The sequence below is a fragment of the Triturus cristatus genome, chromosome 7 (assembly GCF_964204655.1).
Source record: "Triturus cristatus chromosome 7, aTriCri1.1, whole genome shotgun sequence".
Classification (NCBI taxonomy): Eukaryota; Metazoa; Chordata; class Amphibia; order Caudata; family Salamandridae; genus Triturus; species Triturus cristatus.
In genome coordinates this window covers 1,676,518,043-1,676,541,710 of record NC_140590.1, presented here as the reverse complement: position 1 = coordinate 1,676,541,710, position 23,668 = coordinate 1,676,518,043, and the positions used below count along the sequence as shown (strand labels likewise).

Here is a 23,668-nt window from a genome sequence, read left to right as displayed (position 1 = left end):
CCTGTAGTGTTACTCTGCCAACTCTTAATTATATAGGTGGCTGTGTGATTGTATCGTTTTGCATTTGGGTGTGTAAGTGGCTGTATGGTTGTATAAGGGGGGTGTTCGTAGTTGTGTGGGTGAGTGAAATGCTGTGTGTGTGGCTGTATTGGTGAGTGAGTGGGTGTGTGATGGCTGTATGGGTGAGTGAGCCACTGTTTGAGTGGGTGTTTGGTTAAGTGAGTTGGTTTATGAGTGCGTATATTGGAGAATAAGTGTGTGAATGGCTGTATGGGTGAGTGAGTGGATGTGTGGGTACTTGTATGGATGCATGAATGTGTATGTAAGTGGTTGTGTGGGTGTGTGAGTGGATGTGAGAGTGACTGCTTGCATGGGTGAATGAGTGGCTTTGTTGAGAGGCTGTATGGGTGAGTGAGTAGGTTTGTGAATGACTGTGCAAGTAAACAAGTGGGTGTGTGAGTAGCTGTATGCATAAGTGTGTGGTTATGTGAGTGACTGTACGGTTGAGTGACTGGTTGTATGATTGGCTGTATGGGTGAGTGAATGGTTATGTGAGTGGCTGTACGAGTGAGTGAGTGACTTTGTAAGTGCCTCTATTAAGGAGTGAGTGGGTATGTGAGTACTGGTATGGGTCAGTGAATGGGTATGTGAGTGGGTGTGTGAGTGGGCACACAAAAGGTTTTATGGGGTGTTAGTCGGTGGGTGTGTGAGTGGTTCTGTGGATGATGTAATCAGTGATGTAATTTGAGACTTCATCAGTAATGTCACTGACCATGTCATGAGTGTTGTAATATGTGAGGTCATAAGCAGTGCATTAGGGGGCATACGTTATAGTTAGCTCAAGGTAACTATGACTGCTGAATTTCACCGGTTTTGTACGATTGAAATTTTAGCTTAAGTATAACGTCTCTGTATCGTTTTTTTTTTTTATGAATATTTTTCATTGTATATCTAGTATTGTCCTGTAGTTCTGAGGCTCACAAAAGCACAGTGGGATGAGTTGGGCTCCAGAAGCCCTGAACAGCGTCAGTACAACCTTTCGATCGATGAAAACTCAAACACTTCCTGCATGCGATACATCAATGTAATGCAAAGCTACGCCAACGTGTTTTGCAAAGCCTTGGTCATGGTACGAGAGTGAAGCTGACAGGCATCATTTACAGTCTTGTGGAATAAACAGTAAAAACAGACTTAGTGAGAAAATGGAATGGAATGAAATAACACGTCCCACATAGAATTGTCACGAGTGGCCGCCATGATGGAGAAAGAAAAATACCACATATGGTGTACTATTAATACACAAGGCATTCAAAACAAATATCAGGTCATGCTAAAGCTCATAGCAGAAAAGGTTAAGCTCAGCTGACTTGAACAATGGTGTCTCACCACAGAATAGAGTGTATACCCCGACTTAGTAAATCAAATGAGGCATGAGTAAAATGCTGTTAGCGTGTTACAGTAATGCTGAAAAATGTAGCATGATGGGTGGCTGGCTACAGTGGTAATGGTAAGACACCTAAGTGACGCTTGGTGTTAATGCCCACAACGCACTGCGGGTCATACCGTATTGTGTCAGAGGTCCATGCCTGGCCAATGGGATAATATGCACAATAGCTCCTGGAGGTGCTCGAGTCCATGAGACTGTCAAACTCATGTAAACATAAGGGCGCCATGTTAGGCAAAACAGAAGTACAACATTCAAGCCCAAATAGCAAATCCAATTCTGAAATTGTTGCCTTATCACAAGAAATTAAAATGCGATAAAGTATTGTGCTTAAATGTGGCTTGTTGTGAAAATACAAAGGAAAAGGCAATGAACCAGTGATGTCTGTTGTCCCATACCTGGTCATCAAACTCATGGGGCATATTGTTGTATGTATTGGAGCATATAACTCAAATATTAGTGTCAATCAAGCCCAAATGGGCGTATGCAGCAAGCATTATATTCCAAATTACAGTCATGGAAGAGCATCATTCTCAAATGAGAGTGTAATCATGACAGCAGTGGTGCCCCGGCAAGCATGGATACCCAACAATCGATTTCTAAAGGCAATGTGCTAATCATCAAAGCACAAAATTCATGCACGGATTGCGTTGAACATTACCAATTACAATCCCATTTGACAAATGTCCGTGAAACTTTGAAGACCTACTTCACTGTTCACGAAATAGTGAAAGTTTCATGGCGTTTGGTCAACAGGATACAAAGAAAAAGGGAGGTGCCAAAATGGGCGTAAATTCAATGTATTTTACCCAGACATTTGTATTTTGTGTAGCTTGAAAGCAATCAGTAGAAATTTGACTAAATTTGGAAGGATTATATATTATGGCGCACAGATGATTCTGTGGATTACTGCTGGTAAGTATTGCATATGTTTTTAGGGCCTCATTTACAAACAAACTATGCAGCGTGGCTCCGCAAGCCATTTTGTTGCGCCGAGCGGCTCCATTTTGCTGCGCCGAGCAATTGCCTTGTAAATGAGATCTAAGTGTTTTTCATTTAGGTATTTCTGTTAGCAGCAGTAGTACTGCAGTACTCCCACAGTACATAGCAATAATAAGTCATTAGCTGACTAGCCCTTGACTGCCTATACAAAAGTTAATCTTGTTTTCACCTCGAGATTCCCTGTGTTCTTTGTGTCACCTGGTAATGTGGGTATCTTTTAGGTTTCATATTTGTTTAAAGCCTATTACCACTTTATGAAAATGGTAATAGGTAGGTAAAAATATTTATAGATTTATATATATTTAAAAAGAACATTACGGAGTACTGCAGTACTACTGCAGTACCACAAAAAAGAAAAAATTGAAAAACACTATAAGACTATGGGGCATATTCACAAGGAGCTATTGCCGAATTAACGGCACTTTATCGAAGCCAAAGTCGTGATAAATTTACCTCCCCATTCACAGGTTCGTTGTAACAGTCCACAGCACCAGTTTACCTGCGATAGCAGCCGCAAAAAACATCGCCACAGAGGACCCCCGCAACTAGCGCTAATGAGATGCAGATTGGGCGTTCCCGTGCCAAAAGCCGCAAACACACCACACCTCAACATTCTCAACGACCAGACAGATCGACGATAAAAACACAAAACAGGCTATAAATGTAAATGTAAATGTTGTAGACTTGTAAAGCGCACAGCTGCCCCAGCAACGGGGCGTCCCGGCGCTGTAGACCGCTGGGGAACCCGTCCTGGCTATCCCTGTGAGATGGTCCCTTTCTGGGTATCTCCAAGGTGAAACCAGGCATCCCCGGCATCTGTGGGGGGCCGTTGTAGAGATGAGGCAAGCTTAATGCCCAGAGTTGCCGAGTGTGTTCCTGGTTAAAGTAGGTACCGAGGCGAGAATTATCGAGTCCGTTTTGACCCTGGTCCACGACCCTGCCGCATCGGGAATTGAACCCTGGTCCCTGGCTGATTCTCTGCTTACGGGTCTGCCGCCTCTAACCAGTGAGCCACACCTCTCCACCTGCGCCTTAGCACCAGGAAATCTACACCTGCTCTGACCTGGTGTTAAGTCGGACGGCAGCTAGCACTACAAAAGGGAGCACATCCCAGGGCCAGATCAGAAGTGCAACAGATGTCAAGGAGCTACTCATCATGTGGCCCGGACACTCAAGAGGGCCACAACACCCACTGACACCACCCCAGGACTGCAACCCACACCCGGAACCCCTCCCCACCGGACAAACACAGAGGTAGTGCAGACAAAGACAGCGGACCCCCAGGAAATGCACCAGCCTTACAGACACATCTGATAATGTCACCGTCCACCACAGGCTGAAAGGGACAGCTATCCTACGCATCCTGGCCAACATCGCCTAACAGGCCTACGGCACCAACATAGCGGACAACCAACATCCCACCCCACACCAAGCTGCTGGATTGGCTGCACCTGTTGGCCCCTGGCACCCCCAAATAACCCCCGCCAGAGTCAGAGGAGTCTCACAGCCAGCCCCATCCAAGTCCACCACACCTGTCCTGGACATCACCCTGGTACCCCAATCCCCATACGTCCAACACAATGCACAGGATCCGCCGGAGACCAAGCAAGGACCATACACCATAACAGGATGCACGCACGTGTTGGGGGCAATCCACAGCACACATGTCATGCCTGTGCCCCCTGGTGACACAGCACACAATCACCACAACAGGAAGCACACGTCTCACATCAATGTGCAGGCAACATCAGAACACCTTGGAACCTCCAACAATGTCGCCTCCAAAAACACAGCCAGTGTGCATAATTCCTTCACCCTCCGATAGTCCATCATCAAACAGGCTGGCAGGATGGCAACAATGGAAATGCACAGCCCCATGGCAAGTTTCAAATGGACACCCTGCTCACCTCAACTCCACAACCATGCAACTCACAACTCTGGCAATGCACACATCACAAAATAACTACCAACATGCACAACAACATGACCACCCACCAGAACCGACAGAAAACTCACAATGGTTACCTGGCCAAGCTGTGAACATGATCCATTAACGGCATGGCACCTCAGCCACACAACATCCGAATGTGGGGAGAGGTGGCAACCAGGCATGTGTCAAGGATACAGGAGAACCATGATTGGGAAAGTACACAATGCCAAGAGTGGCGGAGATGTGCTAGACAGGCCGCAGTATGCAGAACACAACCATATCCATGGCGACACACACCTCTGGTGTATGGAGTCTAGTGGACAGTGGACGCAACCATTTCACCCTAGCCAGTGGGGGACCTTGCAGAAATGTTGCCTGTTATGCCCCCCCAAGCGTGACCGGAGTGGGATGGCCCGGCGTACGCCACGCCAGTGTAGGGGTGTGAATAAAACGCACGTAGCCCTGGGCGTGGTCCTCTTCCGGAAAGCACAATGTCTCTGCCAGGGCGTCGCCTCTCACCCTGCCATGAGGCCGATGCCATCCTCATGAGCAGAGTTGCCTGCGATGCTGTGCACCTGCCGGACTCCGAAACCATCAGGCCCGTCCTCGCGCAGCCAGGCCACACACACTGATCACCTGCCGACACCGGCGTGTGTCAAGGAGGGCCCACCACGTGCCTGCACAAGCTCCAAGCCCGAGGGCCGCGACCTTGGCAGCCTCCTCAGTCCATCACGTCCTCCAAAACACAGGCCCGCTTTAGTCCTTTCTTGTTGACGTACTCTACTGCTGCCTTCGGACTACTCTTCGGCCCAGTTGGTCACATGTGCGAAAATGTGTCCAGATCCATGAATGACAGTGACCCCAATTCTGAGCCAACGGACTCAGCACCAGACCCACCCCGATCAGTGAGGCATAGTTCCATATGGGCTATTTGCGACACGTGGTGCCACTAACCCTGTTCAACGCCAGTCTGCAACACGTGGTGCCACTAACCCTGTTCAACACCAGCCTGCGACACGTGGTGCCACTGAAACTGAACTACACAGGCTGGTGGGGCCATCCTACCTATGCCGGCAATACTTGGTGAATGGCCCATGCTGACCGCTGCCTCTGGCCTACACTGCGGTCCAGTAGGGCACACATTTGGAACTGAATCTTGATTACACCATGGCAGTGAACGCCATTTAAGGCATAGGACAAGTCACTAAACTCACTTCGATGTGGTGCCAACAAGTCTGTGCATAGCATTACAACCACACGTGCCTGTGGGCAAACGCGGACAACTGCCCTCGGCCTACGCTGCGCACAAGTAGGTCACAGAATTGGAACTGGACATCGATTATTTCAAAGGCAGAATGCATGTCATCGCATGCAAGGCGAGGTGTAAGAGGATGACGTGTTGCAGTCCAGAGGGAATAGGATCATCGTTACGGAGGTGATCGAACACTACCGACAACTGCCCTAGTGTCACTAACTCTGTGCATCGCGAGCCAACGTCACATGGCTGTGGGCCCCTGTTGAGCCATGGCTCTGGACTGCACTGCGGACAAGTTGGTCACACATGTGGAACTGAGACATGATTTATTTATGGCACATTCTTTGCCATTGTACACGCATCATCACAGACTGCATCCCCTTTCAGCACTGGTGCCACTGACTATGTGCCCCATGATCCATGTACACTCCCTGTTTAAACTTTGGTGGCATGTGAGACTATGGTCTGAGTGTTGCCATCATCATCATGTAGCCGATACTGATTTGCTGTCAAGTAGGTGTCCATAGCGTTCATCTCCTGCATGTTGCCTTTGTCTGCTTGGTTCTTCCCTCTGCATCAGGCCCAGGAAGAACACCTTCAACTGTCCCCTGTAACACTCTGCGTCATTCAGCTTGGACATCGACGATGTTCCGCTCAGCTCATGTGTTCCCATCACACTGCACCGCAAGTCAACGTCTTGTGGCGGTGTGCCTGTGCCTGCCACACTGCATCCAGGGCCACTAACTCTGTGCACCACAACTCATGGACCTGTTCTGATTGAGTACTGTGCTGTGGACAGCACACGCAACAATGTTGCCTCATGCAATGGGGAAGACATGGGACTATGATGAGCAAGATGTGTCAAGTGTGCGGACAGGAGAAGGCACAGACAATGGAAAGGCAGGAGGCAACAACCCCAAGGCAGGAATGATGACTGGAGGTGGAAGTCAAGCTACACACCCTTATCTATTACTGGGAATTGTGCTGTGGACTGCGGACGCAACTGTCACCTCAGGCAGTGTGGGAGACCTGGGGCGTTAATGAGGAAGTTGATGCAGGTGTAACACACCCCATTCCATCTGCATCAGGATTAACCTGAAGGGACACAGTCGTAGCAATTTCTTCACATGAGCGCGCTCATCTCTAGAGCCCCTTCCTCAGTGCACTGCAACTCACGGAACCTCCTGACTGAATATTGGGTGACGTCTGTCCTTTGCTCCGGCTCCCTTTATGTTGCTCTGCAGTTGACTCTGTTATGCTGGTGTTTTCTGTTTCCATTGCACTGGTGTCCACTGTTCAAGTTGTTGCCAGCACCAACCACTCCATGTGGGCTGGCTTACATTCACCCCACACACATCCAGCACAGGTGTCACTGTACATGGGGCCCTGCCAATAAAGGGGCCAGGCGCACATGCCCGTAGCCAGTTCAACATGATATCTACGTGTGTCCCTGTGGTCTTGTTGTATGCATGAGGGCCCTGGGCCCTACGCCATTACATTGTGCTGTGTACATCGGATGCAGACGTGTCACCGCAGGCAGTGGGTTGGAGCTTGGACATGTAGCTTTGTCGTCACCCACTCAATTCGTAAGGGGAGTGGCCAGGGCTGTTGTACGCAGAAACAACATGGGTGTGTGACTGACATTTGAGCCCCCCTGCCCGTGGTTCAGTACTGTGAGTGTGCAACTGCATGTGTCTCTGTGGCAGTGTGGGTCTCCTTAGTGGGGTGTTGGTGGCCCCTGAAGGGTGATAGACACCTATGTATGTGTCCTGGTTCACATTCCATGTGTTCGGCCCCCACCCACACCTGTTGGGCCACCTCCTTTTGGTGTGCAGACACATGGCATTGGGGTGCGATGTGTGGGTGGGTGAAGTGACGTGGGCCAGCTGTGCTTGCGGGTGCTTCGTGCTGTGTGGTCTGTTGCAGGCTGGGTGTTCTCCTCTGAGTAGCTTGGCTGTCCGGGTTCTGGTGGGGGGTTGCGTGGGATATCCATGTGCTGTTGTAGGGCATCGGTGTCGATGGTGTGGTGGTCCTCTCCGGCATCACTGATGTGTTGTATTCTGTGCTCTGCTGAAGGTGTTGTGTGCCCCTCTGGGATGTGAAGGGGAGGTGCGTATTGACTTTGCATTGTATGGTGGCGCATTGTGCAGGTTTGCATGCAGACTGTATTGCAATGTACATTGTGACTGTTTGTGGGGTGCTGGATTCTTCTGTGGGACAGTGTACATTTGGTCTACATGACGGATGTGATGTCATACGCGTACATTTCCATTTCACAGTTTCCGGGTCCGTCAGATGTAGTAGGCATCTTTCTGTGCATGTGCGGAGCCAGTTGTGTCCTCTGTTCTGAAGTGTCGTCTATGTGCGTTGTTCCTCGTTGTCGTCAATGTGGGTGTGCTGTTCGTGCTATGTGTGTGTGCTGCAGTGTGCCAAGGGGATTGGGCCCATGGACCTGGGTGATTGTGGGTGTGCTATGTGCTACACCTCGTTGTGCATGTATGCCATTGTGCCCACTCCCCCCGTCCCCCCAGTCCCTGTTCATTGCACTCCCTGTTGAAGTTGTGTCAGGTCCTCTCGAGCTGTGTCTGTACTCCCTACTCCTTGCACCGTCTCCACACTGATGACTGTGGCCTGCGTTTCCTTCAGCTCCTCCTCTGGCGCTGGACTGCCACCTCCTGTCGCCGTTGCTGCCTTCCTGTTGGCAGCGGCTTTGTGCATGGTTTAGGTAGTCACGTCATGCCGGTGCCTATTGGCCTCCTGGATTGGCCTCCTCGGCACTCCATTTGCAATCCAGGTGGTCTGCTTGTGGGTCATTTGCTGGTAGTGTTCTGCCACCTCCGTGACGCTGGTCATGTTTTCCAGCGGTCTGCACCCCATCTTCCTCTCCCTCATCTCCTTGGCCTTCCCCGGACGCGTTGTTCCTTGCTGGTAGTTTGTGGGGGTTGTGGGGTTTGGGTTGGCTTCTGCACTGTGTCAGGGTGCATCCATGTTGCTACGCACTTTGGATTGTTTTTGGTGTATCTTTTTCTGTGGTTTTTATGGTGTATTGTTTCGCCAGACGCATGGGATTTGCAGGCCTGTGGCTGGTTTTCGCTACTTTTTGTACCGCGTTTGGCCTCATCGCATGGATTTTTGCTTCGCGTATCGCATTTCTGCGGCGTGGCGTGGATTTTGACGCGGACATTTGGCACGTTATCTGGTGACTATCGCATGCTGCCACCTTGTTGTGAATCCCACGTTGTCACGGGGTTATTTTCATGCAATAGGCAGCGAAATTGAAAGTTGCGTTATGCTAAACTTGCGGTAGTTATCACACGTTCTTGTGAATATACCCCTATGTTTTGTAAATATAGTGTGGTAAAATGTGTTTTCCAATTTAACCTATTTAAATATGCTGAAAAAAGGGTGCAGAGTAGCAAGTTAATTACTAAAAATGACAATTCTCCTTAAAAAAAACACCGTTCCCTGTAGAGTGCTTTAAATATATAAAAAAATAGAAAAAAAAATAACAATCATAACCAGGCAAAATAATTTTGAGGTACCGCTGTAGTACCACGCAACTCCCTATTTACACCAAAAAATATAAGGAAACTTATAAATATTTTGCAAAACCTATTACATATTTAGTAAAGTGTTAATAGGCTGGGCAAAAATACCAAATCAATTACTTAACTTTATCTGAAGGAGTAATGCAGAACACAGGAAAAATGTATCTAAAACCAGCCTGCCTGCCTTCTTTAACTTTTATCAGGCCTGTCATTTGCCAATCAGCTACTGATCTGGCATCACTATGTACCATGGTAGTACAGCGAAATACACACATATTTCGCAAACAAACTGCGCAAACAGATCTCATAAAGTTCAAATAAATTAAAACTTATAAAATAGTCAAACTATTTACCTGCACTGCCAAAAATAAAAATCTGTGTGCCATGTGTAATTCAGCCACGTTTAACCAAATATGAATGACAGATTTCGCAATACGTACAGTAAAATACATATTCAAAGTTCATTGAATTAAGCTACCTTTCAGGACCCCCACAACATTGACATATTATAGTATATATTTTGGAGACACAAAATTTCATATTTGGACAACTTTAAGTCTACATTCCTTTTAATTTACACACTCCACTTTACACTACTCCTCTGTCTAACTGTTTAGTTTACCCCCACTCCACTGTATGGAATCTACAGTATGCTACTCCACTTTACAACACTAGAGTATACATCACTAGAATGAACAGCAACCACTGTTAGTTACTCCTCTCTACTCGATCCAGATGGACTGTGCACCATTGCAATGCACATCACTATACACTGCACGTCGCTCCAGTGTACTGACATGCCTATACGACACTGCAATGTACCACTATTGACTGTGTGATATTTCGCTTTACAAGAGTACATTCTGCACCACTCCTCTAAACCACACTTCACTGTATGTGACTACAGTCCACACTTGTATAATCAACCCTATTGAGTTGTATCCCACTGTACTGTACGCTACTCCACTATATAGCACTCCACTATACGTCTACAAGTTAACCTCAGTAAACTCAACTTTATTACACTTAACACTACTAAATTCTATGCTGCTCCACTGTACGTTAATGCACTGTCCCGTATTACAAGTTACCCCACTGTCTACAGTATGCCGCTAGGCACCAATACACTGTATGGCATTCCAATATACTCCACTCCATTTTACGCAACTTAACTACTTTACAACACTTCACTGTACCACACTGCACTTTACTTAAGCCCACCGAACACCACTGAACTGTACACCATCCCACTCTACAGCACTCCAGTATGCCCCACTCCAGTGTACACTATTTCACTTTATGCCACTTCACTGTACCACACTCCACTGTACGTTATTTCAGTACACATTAATCCAATATAGGCCCCTATACTGTACAACACAGTATAGCAGTACACTCTACACCATTTCAGTGTATGAGAATACACTCTGCTATATTTACAGATCGTCAATCTACTATACCACACACCACACCCACTGTTTATCACTGCACTGTACACCAATACACTGTATTCCACTCCACTATATGCCACTCTGTTGTACCTGAGTTCACTGTTGGCCACTCTACTGTATGTTACTCCACTTTACGCTGCTCCGCCTTATGCCTTTCCACTATGCACTGCTCCACTATTCCTCATTCTACTTTACCCCACTCCACTATACCACAATATACTGTACCAGAGTACACTTTACAACACTATACACCACTATACTGTACCACACTCCACTTAATAACACTCCACTCCACCAAGCTAAATTGGATAAATATTACAAAATTGTTGCTAACAATGGAAAAACCATTGAAATTCACAAAAAACATCAAGGGGGGATATGTAAGTTATAGTTAGGAAAATGTCTATTTGGTGTGATATACAAACCCAAATTAAGATTCACAAACATTAGAAATTCTGTAGTTATAGTTATGTCCTAATTTTATGATTTATGCACCACTTACACACTTATTTCTATGTTATTTTTGCAGACACACATTAAACAAAAAAAACGTAACAAATTCATAACTTATACTTATCTGTTGATATTATGATTTACGTACCACTTTCATACTACTGTAATCCATACTTATAACTCACACTTATGGTTAGGCACTACATTTCAATTAATATCACTTGTGCACTTCACTACACAGTATTGTCCTCTCACTCGCCACACTACGTTAACTATAACCGGCCCCTTCTCCATGCACTACCTATACCATAGGAAATTACCTAAGTTATACCATGTGAAATTATTGCAGTAAATAAAACACTTATGACATCAGAAATTGTATTATTAGCCACAATTCAGTGCATGGTACAATGGTGAGTTATATTTAATGTAGTGTGGCAAGTGAGGTGACAAGACTGTGTAGAGAAGTACAGGGGTTTACGTTTACTGTTCAAAAGACTTAAAGCGGGAGAATCTGCAATTAATTTTTTCATGATATTGAACTCTTGTTTGCAGTCCTCAGACAAACAGTTCTCCTTTTTTTTATCAGGCTTCTCATATGTAAATTCTTGTTTGCAAACGATTGAATATATTTAGCATAACATTCAGCCAAACCTAGGAAGGACCTGAGTTGATCTTTGCCTTTGGGTTGGGTGTTTCCTCAATTGCTTTGCCCAGGATTTTTTGGTTACAGCTTCACCATTTTTGTTAGTGCTATGCCCTAGGTAGGGCAGAGATTCTAACTTAATCTTGCTCATTCCCTCGGCGATCTTCAGCGCATTTGTTTCTTACACATTGAGAAGCATAAATAATGTTTTTTTATATTCTGTCCTGTTATTCCGAAACATCAGAATGTGATCTTTAAAGTAAATTACATTATCTGTCTCTTTAAACAGTTTGTGCACTACATGTTGAAACACCACTGAAGCTAATGTCAAATCAAACTGTATCCCTTTGTATCATTATTCCCCCTCTGGATTAATAATTAAGTGGTTTGAAGCCTTGGTGTAGACCAACCTCATGGTAGGCAGCAATGATGTCCAATGTGCTGAAGACAGTAGCCCTCTTCAGCAATATGAACATTTCCTCAATATTGGTAAAGGATTGAGATCAGCACACACACATTTACGGCTTTTAAATCGACACAACGTCTGATCTTGCTGTTCATTTTATACACAACCACCACAGGTGAGAGCCATTCCAATGAGTCATTTTATTTTATAAAATCTTCTCTATATGATTTTTCAAGTTCCTCTTTTAACTCTTCCCTCACAGACACAGGCACATTTGGCACTTTGTTTACTCTTCAAACAACTCCTTGTTTTAGTATTATTTTGTTGGCAAAGAAACCCAAAGTCGGTGCGAGTACTTTGGGAAATAATTTGTGACAATGCATCATTGCCATGTCCTCACAAACGTCTGAAATTAAACCACTGTAGTCAAAAACGTTATCAGGATTGTTAAGATTTAAAGATATCATTAACTCTCATTGTTGTGACAATTCCAATAGGTATGGTCCTTCTCTTCCTAAATATACATTGGCTTCTATGTAGTTTCCACTAAATTCCGAAGATGAGACACAATACCCACCACATCAATTGGTTCCATGTAATTGCTCATAAGCTTATTATCATTAGTGCTAACATAACATCAATTAATTTAATCATCATGACTACGTAGTTCCAGAACTTGCCACATCCGCAATGGATATGTCTTGCCCTCAATTTTAATAATGCAAATGGTGTATCCTTCTTTAACTCTCCCACTTCACAAACATCCAGTATACATTCTTCTGAAATTGCTTCCTTGACCTGCAAAACATCTTGACCGTCTACCCATACCCCAACTACCAGCTTTCTGTGGACTCTACCTTTGTTCTCACACATGTTGTCATAGTGACCCCCTAGATTTACAAATTCTACATATTTGACCAGAAGCTGGGTATGTCTTATCAGTGGACACATATTCTGGAATTCCACACTTTTAACAAATAGAGTCCCTGTTAGAGTAATTCCCCTACCCTTTCTTTTATTGTTCTACCTCTCTCTGATTCCAGAATTCTGGTGACTGTGGTTTTGTTAACTAACAACCTGTACATGTGCACCTTCTTTGTCCGTGAGCATTAGCCCTCTCAAGCCCAATGCCATTTCATCAAATTGATGAGCTAAGAATATAGCAATTTCTAATGGAAAGTCAATTGCAAATAGTAACTTCTCTTGAAAGTTGGGGTTGTTTGTTTAGTCTACTAACTGGTCACATATAATTTTTATTTGGAAAAGACTGATACATCTCACTGCTAAAATACTAATCATTTACTGAAGAATCCACACTTTCATTTGGCATTTGTCCCTACCCCAGAACATATGCCAAATGTCCTATTGTAATTGTTTTTGAGCAGTTTCATATAAACCAGGTTCTTTTTCAGTGGTGGCAACTGTTTTGTACTTAGTCTTTCCTCTGCTCCCGAAAAACTGTTAGTCGTTTTTAATGTATATGGACTTAATAAACAACTGTTGTTTTGTTCATCTCGACATTTAACCATGTGGCAGGCTGTCATAAGTGCCAGTGTTCACAATGAAGTGCCGGTGCCAAGCACTGGAAACCACCAGCTCAAATTAAGCACTGGCAAGTCATATATGGACCCACATTTCCTGAGAAAACACAAACATATTTGCTAAAATTGATCTGATTGTGGACATGGAGACATTGCACAATAAAGGGTGAGTCATGATACTCCAGCAGTGGATGCATGGTGAGTGAACATGGACAGGTATACGACTGCTGAGAGAGTGATTTATGGTGGATGCCCTTACATTTTACATGATATGAGGACTTTAAATGTTATACTTTGGACTTAATCAATTGTTCTTTTAAAATAAATGTGTAAAGCAACAAAACGTTATACATAGAGATGGATACAGATTGAAACATCAAAATGAATATTATAGTTTACTGTGTCAATGTGTCTTGAATAAGTCACATTTCTACATAATGCCATAATGGTTCCTCTTGTTGATGTCCCAGCATAAAACCAGCGTAGTGTGGTTCCAATCCCCAAAAGCGTCTCTAACTCCTGAGGGCAGAGTCCCGGTAGTTCTAACCACAATGGCTTTTGAAAAAGCCACCTTTGTAATGCACAGGCCCTCTCTAAATGTTGTCCTGTCTGCCATCCTACCCCAGAAAGCTTGATCACTATCTTTAGTGGAGTCAAAAGCCTGCCTCTTGGAATGCAGATGTCAATTCTACCCCCTCATGTCCATCCCAGGAAGATCACTCAGAGTCAGAGATCTGCAGATTCCCTTGAGTGCCTAGTTTATGTCCTTCTGGGCATTGCAGTTTGTGTTCTGCCGCAACACCCATCACTTTTTTACGTTCCTCCATATTTACAAGGATGGGGCAGCTCCAAAAATCAAGGCCAGGTAACACCTGATCTTTAGGATGGCGATACAAGAAGAAATTATTCTGCAGAACACATAGAAACAGCAACATAAACAATCGCCCGTGCATTATAGATCATGTATTGAGAAAGATGCAGATTACAACTGAAGTTGTCAATGAAGATTTGTATCAAGTTGATGATTGAAAATAATGAAGATGAACTCCGTTGAATGTTGTGAATAGAGAATAAACAACATGAATAATAAAATGTCGAATGGATAACTTCAGTTGTAACTTGCATCTTTCTCAGCACATGATCTATTGTACTTTATTCCCTAAAAGGAAAGCAGGGGACTGAGAAGTAGCGCTGGGCAATTTTCTCTATTTTTCCATGCTTGAACTAATGCCTTTAAAGATTGATTATGTGCAGGAAGGCATCCCTTCCTGCACATAAACAATCGCCCCTGCAGCGCAGGCACCAGTGCATGATGGCGCAATGGTCGCTGCTCCAGCACTAGGCAACTTTTTTAGTGCCAGCGCTAGGGGAAATGCAGCGGTGTGCAGTATTTTTGCAAATGCGGTGCATCCCTGCTTTTAAAAAGTATCAAAGTGCAGCGTTACCAATTTTGGCGTGACACCACGCTCTGACACTTTATTGTAAATATCCCCCAATGTATCTTATAGACCAAGACAGTATGAGGAGCGCAGGCCTGGCACTAATATGTCCACTATAAGTCTTCCCATTGCTCCTGGATTGATTGGCAATGTTTTCTGTGTGATAAAAGTGTTCGAAAAATTCAGCCATTTTTATAAATTATTGTTTTTTAAAGATCTGTTTTTGAATAGCATCTGAGATCTGTGTTACTTTGAAAGCCGCCCATGGCATTGTGTTATCTGTAAATTCAATAACAGTTGTCTCAAAGATTAATCAGACTTGCAGAACCATCCATAACAATGGAGTCGAGCTGCACAAGCACCCGTGCTCTCCTAAAGGGCGGTAAAAGAAGGGAAATATTTTTGCTAGCCCCAGCTGGTAGTTACTCAAAGAAAATAAGTACAAGATATAAAATACGATGGAATGAGGCACCTTGGATGTAGTGAAAAGTTTGTTTGAAGAATGTCTACATTTCATACATCATTGAAATTTATAAAATACACATTTTAGTTTTCTACTCTATGTTGTAGAATTCAATGTTTTATCATTACATTGTCAAACCCTTATTCTGTTGCCTTTGAGTTTTATCATGAACTCAAACTTCGTTGAAGATAAATAAGCCAAAGGTCATAGTAGGTCCTGTTTCATCTGAAACACCTTAGCTGTTTTTTCTACTGAGTACCATTGAGAAAACGCATGCATTTGTTTTAAAAACATTGTAAGCTGACACCATTTAGCCACTGCTGTCTCCTTTGTCCTTTTTAACCATATCTGTGCAGGCCACTCTGCCTCTGACGTATTCAGCCTCACTTTCATGCTTGGCAACACTAGACGAGGATTTTAATAAGCTTAGCACAATGTCTAGAAGTCACTTTTCTTGCATCTCCTTTCATGGTCTTTTAGCGCGCGCTTTATAAGTGTCAATGATTGATGATTGATTGATTGATTGATTTTGCACTTTTCATATAGCGAAGTTGTGCACCTGCAGAGCTGTCCAAGTTTATGTTCCATGTACTCCATTTTGACATTTGTAAGTAGAAATCTAGAAAAATTCAAGATAAGGGCCTGTTTTAGCATTAGATGCTCATTGCTAAAAGGTGAAACCTTTGCTTTGCACTAAGGCACTTTTGCTTAGTAACTGTAATCAGGCTTCAAGTAGGTGTGTGAGCAGTTTCCTCTTCCTTATCAGTTCGCCTCATGGAATCTTGATGTTATTAAACAAATATTATGAGTAAATGTAAATACTGTGCCATTGAAAGTCTTTTTTGTGCTGAAGAAGTGACATTATATTGCCTTGGTCACAGAACACATGTTGGCAGGCAAAATAACTTTTTGTTAGAAGAATCATTTTTAAAAGTATTATCTTCACCCTGTTAATGGGGGTAAGGCTGACTCCACCCTGCGCGGCATACCTCAAGGAAGAGATGGAGCCAGGCTTACTAGAGCTAAACAAATTTAGATCATCCTGCAATGTCATTACTAAGATGCCCAGACTCAATTAGAGCTCCCACTGACACATGGGAAACCTATCACTTCTGAATGAGGTGGGAAATGTAAGGGTATCGTTTTGTGACAAATAACTCACAAGGAAGCAGACTAACTAAATAGTGAGTGCTTCCTATTCTATGAAGATGAGATTGAAGTGATTATGAAAATAATTCCCCTTACCTCATGTCCAATTGCAGTAGTGCCATGATAGACATTTGTATTAACTACTTTAACGCTCTCTATAGTTAGTTGGCTGCTCAAGAAACAAGTGCATAGGCGCAGAAGGCAGATATGGTTACTGTATGCCAGGGTTAGGACAATATGATCAAACAATTGAAGAAAGGAAAATAATGAATTGTTACGTGCTTTTACTAAGGACCTGATCTACAGTTTGACCGCCGTCCGGCATTCCAATGGACTATCTGACCGGTGTCTCCAACCCGTCGATCATGAGCTACAAGTAGCTCCCAGACAACCTTCAGAGTATCTTGCAGCCTAATGATACTTACCATTTCATTATAAAGGCATGTGTGATAAAGGCATATGCGTGGTAAAGACTTGCTTGGTAAAGGCAATGTGTGATAAAGGCATTGCGTGATAAAATATGAGTGGTAAAGGCATATGTGGAAAAAGTCATTAGTCATAATGCCATACAACCCCTTCTGAGGAACCATCATCATGGCAGTTTCTGTGAAAGTACAAAAGGTTTGGTAGTTTGTAGCCATCGGTTTTGATAGCTGCTCACCTAAATGGAAGTTTCTTTTTGGGAAACAAATAACTAATGACCCCACAACCAGCGAGTTTTTTCCCATGCTTTTGAGTCATTATTTTAATTTTTCCGATTGTCTGTCTGAATAGGGCGTGTGGACGATAGCATTGTGACAGAGTACCATGTGTGCCAAATTCTAAATCAGGCCATATGTTTTTCAGAGTTGATCAGAAGTTTCAATATATTCACATTTTGTTACTGATATGTAATGATAATACATAGTTGATAGCAATCTGTATGTACTATAGAACGCTCTGTGGCGTGCAAGTGAATTTCGCACTTCATAGAATGATTAAATATTAATGAGTTGATATTGATGGCAGAAAGCGACAATACTTTGGTACTGCGGGCACACTAAAGCTCACATTCTACAAGTCAGGATTATAAATTGCTTTATAGTAAACTACACTGAATGGATCACTAACACTTGTGCATGCTTGCTTTATGCAACATTAATGTATGCCTTATTTCTGGACTGTTCTGCTGCAGGTGAATGTCGACAATGCCATACAAGTACGCTATAAACTGACCGGCATTGGGGTAACTGAAGAACCCACGGGAATGTTTCATATTAATGAAGATGACGGAGCTATTTATGTACATCAGAAGGTAGACTATGAAAAGTTCCCCTTATTCCGAGTAAGTAGACTACATTTTTCCTTTCCCTTCTGTTTTCTAAGTTCAATTTTATCTTCTGTGACTCCATTATCTGCCTAGTCTTTATTCAGTTTACAGTTTTCCGATTATAGGATTTAGTGCAGTTCAGATTCCCATTTCTGGACTGGAGTGCTACACTACGAAGACTCAATATCCAGCTTCTCAAGGCCTAATCTATTGATTTTGCCAGTACTTGTTGTCTTTAATTGTAATTCTGCGCCATACAACCATGAGAGTAGCCTTAAAATGTTGTAAACTCACCCTCAGAATGCAAAGAGGTGAATGTATGAATAAAAGAGAAGGGTACTAGTTGATGTGATATGTATGAAGCGTGTAGGGCGATGTTAGGTGGCAGCTGAATAGGTGCCTCAGCCATGGCATGATTGGCTTCACTCAGAGTCTGAGGAGGCAGACCATGTAGTTCTTTGTAATGAACAAGTATAAAAAGTAATGCGGAATTCCTGAAATTATGAGAAATACGTTGGCGTAATTTAAATTTCACCTGGGCCTATTCAAGAGTATATTTCCCGTAGATTATTAGGGGGCTTTTAATGTGGTATTTTAGATGGAGAAAATATAGCCTTCAAGTCAGGATCTATTGAGGTTTCATTTATTCTGTCTGGAGATGGACATTTGAGCAAAAATGGTTTCAGGTCTGATAGAGGATATTCTCTTAAGCTATAGGTGGAGACATTGTCTTGCTACAACATACTAGATTCATTGGAGTCTGTACAGAAATGAATGTCTACCTAAACAAGAGGTTTAATGAAGACAGTGGACCCTCTGGTGGGTTCCATAGCTGTAGAACAGAAGGAACTCCAAGACTGGACTATTTATGAATCTGCAATCCTTAAGGTGTCTTCAAAGCGTTATGTTATGCTAAAAAACTGGACTCTTCTGATTGTTTATCTAGTGAGGCCTGTTTCATTTAGGCCAGATGTCCCACACGGTTATGAATTCGCAAACTGCATAATTCCTGGAATCGCGTCATTTGAGACCACAAAAAGGAATTTTGGTATGTAAGAAAACCAAACTGTGATTCGTAACACATCACCAAATTGCAATTTGAGTTTGCAACTACATACCGATTCAGTATTTGGAAGGGTGGGTTTAGAGCTTCCCTTACACATACCAAATCACACTCAGATGTATTAATGTTTTATGACTAAAATCCTGTCTCAAAACATTAATGTTTCAATGACTACAGAAAAGTAAGGCATTCGAAAAATTGGAAGAGTTCCCCAAGGGACATCTTCCCTTTTTTAAATGTAGGAGAAATATTTTTTAATAGTAGATAGTAGTTTCATTAGGTAAACATTTCATTTTTCTGTTTTAAACGCATTCTGTTTCTCTTTAAGGAGAAGAGGCTGTATTTGAAAAAAAAATATTGCTGTATTTAAAAGCAATCACAGACAAGGTGGGCTGCTGACGTCAGCAGGCCTCCATCCCTGTGACGGTGATAGTGATTCATAGTGGGTTGCAATTTGCGACCTACGTCAATAATACTCATGAGGTAAGTCTGCAAAGCTCCCTATTAGAATATAGGTTGGTTCACAAAAACAGAATGGATTCAGTAAAAGTCAATTCACAATTTGTGCCAACTTTTACTCATTCCATTCTTTGTACATCTTGCCCTATGGTTCAGTAACATCGTCAAGTGGAATAATATCTGCTTTAATTGTGCTTCTAACAGACTTGGGCTCTAATCCAATTTGAGCCTCTTGACCATATTGCAAAATTACACGCAAGTGGCATTTTTAGCCAGGCTTTGTTTCTTATCTTTGAAGATTAGGACATCTTGAGGGGCTGCTCTATGGTGGTATTATTCATGTACAATCATTGGCCTATTTGTCATAGTATGCCTATTGGGTATTTTTTACCAATCCACTGCCCCCTAACTTATTCACTTTCTCAGATTCTCTGCTCTTTTTCTCCTTGCGATTACTGACTTTCACGATTAGTCACTGAAGCTTTGGTCATTGTGAGCCTGGGACGATGGAGACATGGTCTGGCATTAGCTTACTTTACATAGTTTTTGTAGCTTGTGACTAATCACCTGTGCTTCAAGAAGTCCATCAACAAGGTTTGCCTTGGGTCAGTCCATCAAAAGGGGCGTATCTTAGTCAGTGAGATTCAGGGGGTGTGAATCTCAAATATCCCAACGAAAAAAGTGGTGAGCCAGAAGGTGTTGGAGTGAGATACATAACTAAGGTTTAGGATGGAACATACCCATGAGGAGCAGGTTCAGTACTGATTTGCATTAAGTTAGCCTCTGCTTACAGTGACACTGTGGGTTTAGACTATTTGCAAGCATTCATCCCATCACCTTTTGGGTGTTTGATATCCAGTACAATGCCTAGAAATCTGACACTAGCACAGCTTTAGGAGCCTATTACTGTAATGTTTGTGAGTTAAAAAAAGTAGTAAATTTGCACCATCTAAGGAGTATTTGTATGGGCGCAGATTTACTACTTTTCTGGTAAACCAGTCACTGTATATATGTATGATTCTAATCCAAAAGGTGAACCATTTAAAAGCTCTTAGTGAAATAAAAATGATGACAAAAAACAACCAGCACAGACAAAGCAGACCTGACTCAATCTCCCCAGACTAAACTACGAAGCTAAGAACGCATTTAGGAATGGTTACACCCCAAACACCTACCTGAAGCTATGCCCCTGCCCATCCCACCTGGGCCTGGTAGTTCTCCCTGGGAATGTAGGCCTGTGGTCATGTTCAACACAATGGCCTGGAGTCCATGCCGTGGTACCACTTATTTTGTATGCCTTTCACTACACACACTCTTCTTTGTTTCTGCTACAAGAGCTGTCTAATACATGTAGGCTGTGCTCCATGCTTCCCATTCTCACCTTTTGTTAAGTGACTGCTGACCTTATGTTCTAAGACCGAGTCGCAGACAGAGGTGGGCATACCAGCAAATTAATAGGGCAAGTCAAGCCAGAGCCGAGCTAATGGTCTGCCTGACTCTAAGTTTGTTTCACAAGCCAAGTATGAAAACATGAATAGACCACGTTACAACGCAACGACCGTGTTGTTACATCGCATACCATTACAACGCAAGTCGATACAACGACTTACTGTAGGGGGTGCACTGGATTTTGGAATACTATAATTTAGTATTCCAACTCCACTCTGTGCAACAGCAGGGAAGGTGTTGGATTTTAAATCCAAAACCTTCTGCCCCCTACAGCAAGTCGTAACGACTTGCGTTGTAATGGTTTGTGATGTAACAACCCGGTCGTTGTAATGACTGCATTGTAATGGCATGCGATGTATTGTATGCCATGTAAACGATGTTTCCTTGAAACATTAGGCATCTATATCATTTACCAAACATAATGTAAAAATAAGATGCAGTCTCTTCAAAATTCAAAGAAGTGTATTTCTTTAACATGTGAAAGTGTTTCACAGTACTACGTCAGATTATATCACAACATAGATAGATATTTATTAAAGCATGTACCTAGAAATTTTAATGGCTCGCCCCCCCAGCAAAAATGCCATTGTATACTATTAAATCAAACATAAAAGGTGGCTGTACAGTGCACATCCATAACTCAAGTATTTTAAAGTGCCCTCATATGTGATAACAAAGAAAAAGGAGGCGCTAGGAAATAAAATGTTTGCCTAGGATCACACAATTTATACAAATAGAGAAGCAGGTATTGATTCCAGGGTATCTGGTTTCACATTTTGAAATTCAGCCACCCGATGTGTATCTCTGTCGCTCTCTGTTGCTCTATTTTGTAATTCTGCCACCAGATGTGCTTCCACCGTTTTGGCTTTTATTTGTAGACCAGACAAGATAAAATGACATAGACAGGACAGACTCAGGGCCCCCACACCCAACTACCAGGTCAAGGATGCATTTATTTGGAGGGTGCAACACCCCAAACATCCCCCTGAAGCTAGGGCCCTATCCTTTAAAAAGGTCTGCTGCTCGGCGTTTCTTCTCTGCATGGATATGATTTGAGGTTAAACCTTTAGAGTATGTGTTACATCTTTCTCCACTTCCCTCGTGCCCTGTCTCATGCTTGTAACATGGAACCATGTACCTGCATTGTACAACTTTGGTTCCATGTTCCAGAGTGACTGTACCGCAGTTACTGGAACTACTTTGTTTGATCCTGATGTACTGTGCCATGCTACTAATAAACTTAAGTCAAGCCTACCATTCTGGTGCATCTCGTCTTTACAGTACTGTACACACCAACTGCATTCATTCACTCACTGTCCCAATGAGACTCTGATGTCTTAATTCAATCTGGTGTAACCAGTACTCATGTAGGGACTATTTTTAATTTGATGCTGCAGGTATATTTCCTAAAGAGGCACCCAACTGCATGACAAAAGCTAGTATGGGGGAAATATAAGTACCGGTTTTCCACCGTTGTATAAAGGAATGATGGCACTACCTGTGCCATTGTGGGTCCTAGCAATAACCCCGTTCATACAAAATGTTTGCCCACTAAGAGAATTCTCCCAAAGTGTCAAGGACAATTTCAAATAATTCTGTACATGCTTCCCATGGTTTCAAAGGTGGTCATTCAGCGAAAGGGTATGATGACAGACACAATGGTAAAATAATCCATTTTGAAAAGACATCAATTGAGCTGCCTTCTGATTCATTTGTAAGCCCAAGATGGGTTAATGCAGAAGTGACTATTATAAAAGATGTGTTAATCAAATTGATGCTTAGATTTTCACAAAAGTAAAAATAGTTATAAAAAAAAATGTCAATAGAACGGATGCTTAGCTTTCCACATGTCCTGTCACAGTTTATTCTTACTGGGAAATATATTTTAAATGGCTGCATCTGCTACCATCTCAAAGAGAATGGACAGCACACTTGACCTATCAGGAGTACATTTCAGAGAAAAGATCAGACCCCTTGCCTAAGAAATACCACCATCCCAAGGACTGTGACAGCAATTTACCTTGTCACCAGAATATTTCCTTTAAGGGAAATGTTTAGGGGTAGACTTAAGGTAAGGCACCTATATAGTATAGAAGTAATGGTAAAATAAACGTTTAGGTTCCAATTTAGTTGAGATAAGTGTTTGTTTAAGTGCCTGGGATACATTTGAAGCTAGTACTAGATCAATGTATTTGTTTAGGGTTCGGTTATGTGGGAAAGAAAAGGATAGATTTATGGTTAGGCTAGGGTTATGGGCAAAGAAAGGATTTTGGGAAACAATTATCGTAAGTAGAGGGAAGGGTAAGGGAAACTAAACAGTAAGTTAGGGTAAGGAAATCGTTGAGGGTAAGGGCAAGAGTTAGGACAAGTGGAAGTGTAAGGGCAGGGGGAGATAATAAGTAAGGGTAAGGGTAAAAGTAAGGAATTAGTTTAGGCTTAAGTCTAGGGCCAGTGCTAGGGGAGCTTTGTGGACTTAAAGTGATAATATGCAAAGCTGACAAGGTTATGGTGTTTAAAGTTGTATGCATAAACTGATGATGTAATGACGAACAGAATAAAGAGTTAGGTTAAAAGACATTAATGGCAGAAGTGGTAGTGATATATCTGCCAAGATTACTACTCTATTGTGTGTTAAACATAGTAATATTCCAAATATGTTTT

At 42.9% G+C, this 23,668-nt stretch overlaps 1 protein-coding gene across 1 annotated transcript in view; it reads left to right on the top strand.

Moving 5' to 3' along the window:
- The window catches only part of LOC146812678 (cadherin-like protein 26), a 391,422-nt gene that overhangs the window by 191,391 nt on the left and 176,363 nt on the right, over positions 1-23,668 (top strand). The window contains exon 4 of the mRNA XM_085619785.1: positions 17,902-18,051. Within this exon, the coding sequence (XP_085475911.1) occupies positions 17,902-18,051 (150 nt within the window). The remainder of the gene's footprint in view (positions 1-17,901; positions 18,052-23,668) is intronic.